The sequence below is a fragment of the Dreissena polymorpha genome, chromosome 14, assembly GCF_020536995.1.
Source record: "Dreissena polymorpha isolate Duluth1 chromosome 14, UMN_Dpol_1.0, whole genome shotgun sequence".
Lineage (NCBI taxonomy): Eukaryota > Metazoa > Mollusca > Bivalvia > Myida > Dreissenidae > Dreissena > Dreissena polymorpha.
Window position 1 is genome coordinate 48,094,009 of NC_068368.1, and position 6,567 is coordinate 48,100,575.

Genomic DNA, 6,567 nt, shown 5'->3' on the forward strand with positions numbered 1-6,567 from the left:
CCTGTGACTTGAACCTCTCCATCAAGCTCTATATCATACCGCCCTGTGACTTGAACCTTTCCATCAAGCTCTATATCATACCTCCCTGTGACTTGAACATCTCTATCAAGCTCTTCATTATAACTCCCTGTGACTTGAACCTCTCCATCAAGCTCTATAGCATACCTCCCTGAGACTTGAACCTCTCCATCAAGCTCTTCTCCTTGGATGTTGGGGCACTGAGCAGCTGCAGAATTTCCTCTGTCATCTTCTTGCTCTCCTTCTCCTTTGCAGTCTGGGCTGATAGCAGGCTCTACAAATCAGGGCAATGCAAAAATATGCAACACAACAGCTATGATTGTGAAACACGATGCCCCTTACTGCTATTTTAAACCCCACAACAGCTATATCCTAATAGAAAATTCCAGAAAAGTGTTAGTTTACAGAAAATTGTCCAAGGCCTGTTAATTGTTAAATACATGGACAAGAACGAATCTCGATTTTGAACTGTAGTTCCAGTAGGTAAGATCACACCACAAAAATAAAGTCTGAGAGTGGTTTGGAAAAAATCTAGAAAAGTGTTATTTTTAAGAAAATTCCAGTCCTGCCAGTAAATTTGTCAAAAAATAAATTAACCACAATTAAAATTGAACTTAATCTGAAACTCATGCAGGTAGACCCATATGCAAACAAGAGCACCGCCTTGCGGGTGCAGACCGCTCATCTATTTTCTTTTTAAAGGTGAAGGGACTCTCAATTTCAATCACAAAGGAGGGAGGGGTGGAGTGAAGAGGGGTGTATAGTGTGGGGGTGTGGACATTTATTACATTATCGTCCAAAAATGCGGAAAAAAAAAGCAACAACAAATTTAAAAAATTTTAGGGGGTGATGGGGGGGGGGTGGGGGGAGGGGATTCTTAGGTGGGATGGTTGGACGGTATTTCAAAAATAAAATAATAAAAATAAATATTTGCGTTTTTTAACCGTTTCAAAAAAAAAACAAGGGACAAAATTGTCACAAAACCAGGTTTTCATTGTGAAAAAAAAAATTTGATAAAGGGAGAAAACTCAAACTGAACTTTTGAAATGACCAAAAAAAATTAACCCCCTTTGTAAGTTTTTTTTTTTTTTTTTTAAATCTATTTTTAGTCGTGGCGACCTTGACATTGGAGATATTGACGTGATTCTTTCGTGGGACACACCGTCCCATGATGGTGAACAAATGTGCCAAATGATTTTAAAATCTCACAATGAATGACATAGTTATGGCCAGGACAAGCTCATTTATGGCCATTTTTGACCTTTGAACTCAAAGTGTGACCTTGACCTTGGAGATATCGACGTAATTATTTCGCGCGACACACCGTCCAATGATGGTGAACAAATGTGCCAAATGATTTTAAAATCTGACGATGAACGACATAGTTATGGCTCGGACAAGCTCATTTATGGCCATTTTTGACCTTTGAACTCAAAGTGTGACCTTGACCTTGGAGATATCGACGTAATTATTTCGCGTGACACACCGTCCAATGATGGTGAACAAATGTGCCAAATGATTTTAAAATCTGACAATGAACGACATAGTTATGGCCCGGACAAGCTTATTCCGCCAGCCCGCCAGCCAGCCAGCCCGCCCGCATTCGCCAATCTAATAACCAGTTTTTTCCTTCGGAAAACCTGGTTAAAAATTGGGGGGTGGGGTGGGAGGGGGGGGGGTATAGTGTGAGGGTATGGTGGTCATTTGTGAGATGATCTTAAAAAAAAAAAAATAGGGGGGGGAGGGGGGGAGGGGGGGAGGGGGCGGGGAGGGGGCGGGGAGGGGGGGAGGGCAGGGGGGATGGTTTGGGTGGAGTCTATTGTGGTATGTCAGATAAAGTAGTTTTGTCAAAGTATCAATCATATCTAATCATAAATAAAGAAGTAATGGCAATTTTAGCAAAATTTCATAATTCGACCTTGAGAGTCAAGGTCATTCAAAGGTCAAGGTAAAATTCAACTTGCCAGGTACAGTAACCTCATGATAGCATGAAAGTATTTGAAGTTTGAAAGCAATAGCCTTGATACTTTAGAAGTAAAGTGGATCGAAACACAAAATTTAACCATATATTCAAAGTTACTAAGTCAAAAAAGGGCCATAATTCCATAAAAATGACAACCAGAGTTATGCAACTTGTCCTTTTACTGTACCCTTATGATAGTTTGCGAGTGTTCCAAGTATGAAAGCAATATCTATGATACTTTAGGGGTAAAGTGGACCAAAACACAAAACTTAACCAAATTTTCAATTTTCTAAGTATATAGGGCCCATAATTCCGTCCAAATGCCAGTCAGAGTTACATAACTTTGCCTGCACAGTCCCCTTATGATAGTTAATAAGTGTTGCAAGTATGAAAGCAATAGCTTTGATACTGTAGGAATAAAGTGGACCTAACCACAAAACTTAACTTAATTTTCAATTTTCTAAGTATAAAAAGGGCACATAATTCTGTCAAAATGCCAGTCAAAGGTACATAACTTTGTCTGCACAGTCCCCTTATGATAGTAAGTAAGTGTTGCAAGTATGAAAGCAATAGCTTTGATACCGTACTTAAGGAATAAAATGGACCTAAACACAAAACTTAACAAAAAAATTCAATTTTCAAAGTATAAAAAGGGCACATAATTCTGTCAAAATACACGCCAGAGTTATCTAACTTTGCCTGCCCAGTCCCCTCATGATAGTAAGTAAGTGTACCAAGTTTGAATGCAATAGCATTGATACTTTCTGAAAAAGTGGACCTTAACGCAAAACTTAACCGGACGCCAACGCCGACGCCAAGGTGATGACAATAGCTCATAATTTTTTTTCAAAAAATAGATGAGCTAAAAAACAGGTAAATAATTGCATGAGTTTAAGAAACAAGAGGGCCAAGATGGCCCTAGTTCGCTCACCTGAGAGGAGTCGGTTCATTCAATCTTTACCAAATGTCAAACTTGACTTAGATATTGTCCAGACAAACATCCTGGTCAAGTTTCATCATTATCTCATCTGCAAGTCATGATCAATGTACCTATGAAATTTCATGATCCTAGGCGTAAGCTATCTTGAGTTATCATCCGGAAACCATTTTTCTAAGTTGAGTCACCGTGACCTTGACAGCCATTGTGTGAAAACGTTTTTTGGAACTGTGACTTTGACCTAGTGACCTGATAATCAATAGTGGTCATCTGCGAGTCATGATTATTATACCCATGAAGTTTCATGAACCTAGGCATAAGCGTTCTTGAGTTATCATCCAGAAACCATTTTACTATTTCAGATCACCGTGACCTTGACCTTTGACCTAGTGACCTGAAAATAAATTGGGGTCATCTGCAAGTCATGATCATTGTACCCATGAAGTTTCATTATCCTATGCTTAAGCGTTCTTGAGTTATCATCCAGAAACCATTTTACTATTTCAGGTCACCGTGACCTTGACCTTTGACCTAGTGACCTGAAAATCAATAGGGGTCATCTTCGAGTCATAATCAATGTACCTATGAATTTTCATGATCCTAGGCATAAGCGTTCTTGGGTTATCATCCAGACACCATTTTACTATTTCAGGTCACCGTGACCTTGACCTTTGACCTAGTGACCTGAAAATCAATAGGGGTCAACTGCGAGTCATGATCATTGTACCTATGAAGTTTAATTATCCTAGGGATAAGCGTTCTTGAGTTATCATCCAGAAAACATTTTACTATTTCAGGTCACCGTGACCTTGACCTTTGACCAATTGACCTAAAAATCAATAGGGGTCATCTTCGAGTCATGATCAATGTACCTATGAAGTTTCATGATCCTAGGCATAAGTGTTCTTGATTTATCATCTGGAAACCTTTTTACTATTTCGAGTCATCGTGACCTTGACCTTTGACCAAGTGACCTGAAAATCAATAGGGGTCATCTACAAGTCATGATCAATGTACCTATGAAGTTTCATGATTCTAGGCCTACGCGTTCTTTGAGTTATCATCCGGAAACCATTTTACTATTTCGAATCATGACCTTGACCTTTGACCTAGTGACCTGAAAATCAATAGGGGTCATCTACGAGTTATGATCAATGTACCTATGAAGTTTCATGATCCTAGGCCTAAGCGTTCTTGAATCATCATCCAGAAACCATTTTACTATTTCAGGTCATCGTGACCTTGACCTTTGGCCTTGTGACCTGAAAATCAATAGGGGTTATCTGCGAGTTATGATCAATGTATCTATGAAGTTTCATGATCCTAGGCATAAGCGTTCTTGAGTCATCATCCAGAAACCATTTTAATGCTTTGGGTCACCGTGACCTTGACCATTGACCTAGTGACCTGAAAATCAATAATGGTCATCTGCGAGTAATGATCAATGTATCTATGAAGTTTCATGATCCTAGGCATAAGTGTTCTTGAGTAATCATCTGGAAACCATTTTACTATTTCGGGTCATCGTGACCTTGACCTTTGACCTAGTGACCTGAAAATCAATATGGGTCATCTGCGAGTCATGATCAATGTACCTTGGCATAAGCGCTCTTGAGTTATCATCCGGAAACCATCTGGTGGACAGAAGGACCGACATGAAGAAAACAATATACCCCCTCTTCTTCGAAAGGGGGGGGGGCATAATGAGAAAACTTCCCCCCTCCCAGCAGCCATGTTATTCAACTAACCGGAACCATTTTTTAACTTGACTCTCATATCAAGGAAACAAATGTTCTAAGCAAATTTCATGAAAATTGGGCCAAAAATGTGACTTCTACTGTGTTCACATGTTTTCACTATATACATATAGAGAACAATGCCCCGCCCACTGGCGGCCATGTTTTTTCACCGATCCCGACCATTTTCAAACTTGTCCGAGATATCAATAAAACCAATGTTTTGACCAACTTTCATGATGATTGGGCAAAAATTGTGACTTCTAGAGTGTTTACAAGGTTTCTCTATAGCCAAATAGGGAAAACTGCCACTATATACATATTGAGAAAAATGCCCCGCCCACTGGCGGCCATGTTTTTTCACCGATCTCGACCATTTTCGAACTCGTCCGAGACATCAATTGAACCAATGTTTTGACCAACTTTCATGATCATTGGGCAAAAATTGTGACTTCTAGAGTGTTTACAAGGTTTCTCTATAGCCAAATAAGGAAAACTGCCCCGCACACTGGCGGCCATGTTTTTCAACGGATTGGAACCACTTTTGAACTCAACCAAGATATCATTAAGTCAAACATTTTGACAAAGTTACATGAAGATTGGGCATGAAATGTGACTTCTACAGTGTTTACAAGGTTTTTCTTTTTTTGACCTAGTGACCTTGTTTTTGACCCGGCACAACCCAGTTTGGAACTCGGCCGAGATTTCATTGGGACAAAGCTTCTGACCAAGTTCCATGAAGATGGGACAAGAAATGTGGCCTCTAGATTGTTTACGAGCAAATGTTAACGGATGGACGGACATACGACGGACAAAGACCGGTCACAAAAGCTCACCTTAGCAATCAGGTGAGCTAAAACCTTCAGAACACTATTATTCAAGAGAAAATGTTTCATCTTTTAAGTTCAATGCCCACAACTTTGCCAAAATTCAAAGGACCAGAGCCAAACTCGAACTTGATCTGTAAGTCATAAAGATAGACTCACACACCAAAAATCCAGAAATGGACACAAAAAGGAATAACAATCGGCTTTATATTACAACAAACAACCATGAAAAGTAATGCATCATTGAAAGATTGTTATAAAGGCAATAACCTGTCATTTTTACAAACAAAACACTTTTTTGTGGATTTCTATTTGAAATTTAGCAAAAATGTCACAGGGATGGGCACAGCATCATTATATTCCTTACTTCCACACTGACTTTTGTGTCCTGCTTTTTAGGCTTGGAATGTTCCTCAGGTGAATCATTTCTAAAACAATAAACAAGTACCTTATTAAAGAAAGAATATTTTTAACAACTTTGCTACGTCAAACAAATGTATGACACATGCTATAGCAATGGTTTCTGGCCTTATAAATCACACCCTCTGTACATTTTTGTTTCACTTTTTGTAAAAAACCATCTTTAAAATTTATTCTTTTTTTTAACTTCTGACTATACCCTATAGGAATGAGTTCTTAACTATTCTCAAATAAAGACTGCTTCAGCAAATGTGCACCATCAATGAGTGATTAGTCTTTGTGATTTAGGATTGAGGTTGAGCTTTATGTTTGAATTTTGTTTGGTAATGTGGTTGAACTACATAGGTTAATTTTGAGGCTAAACATTGAGGTTCAAGTTTATGGGTAAACTTTGTTGTTGAACTTTGATGACTTAGGTATGACTGTAGTGAATCCTTCAGTAACCTACGTTGCTTTCCTCTTCCTTTCATTGAGCTCACCATCAGTCACTGCAGACAACTGAAATATCACAATTCTATTGGAAACATTGCAGTAAAATGAGCAGATTGGTCAGAATTTGTTTGTTTTCTGGTTCACAATATTATGATATCATGACAAAATATAATGTAAGCGTCTCATTGATAACTCGCTAGATTTATCACTTTAACATGATTGCGTTTAAAACTT

At 38.7% G+C, this 6,567-nt stretch overlaps 1 protein-coding gene and 1 long non-coding RNA gene across 2 annotated transcripts in view; both read right to left on the bottom strand.

The window, feature by feature from the left end:
- Positions 1 to 6,567, bottom strand: part of LOC127856987 (N6-adenosine-methyltransferase catalytic subunit-like) — a 38,678-nt gene that overhangs the window by 21,854 nt on the left and 10,257 nt on the right. Inside the window, exons 5-7 of the mRNA XM_052393228.1 lie at positions 6,350 to 6,399; positions 5,849 to 5,909; positions 166 to 292 (exon numbers count right to left, since the gene is read on the bottom strand). Of these exons, the coding sequence (XP_052249188.1) occupies positions 166 to 292; positions 5,849 to 5,909; positions 6,350 to 6,399 (238 nt within the window). The remainder of the gene's footprint in view (positions 1 to 165; positions 293 to 5,848; positions 5,910 to 6,349; positions 6,400 to 6,567) is intronic.
- Positions 1,055 to 1,667, bottom strand: LOC127856990 (uncharacterized). Its single transcript, XR_008038276.1, has 2 exons — positions 1,442 to 1,667; positions 1,055 to 1,279 (listed from the first exon to the last, which is right to left on the bottom strand). It is a non-coding gene; the product is annotated as an uncharacterized LOC127856990 (long non-coding RNA).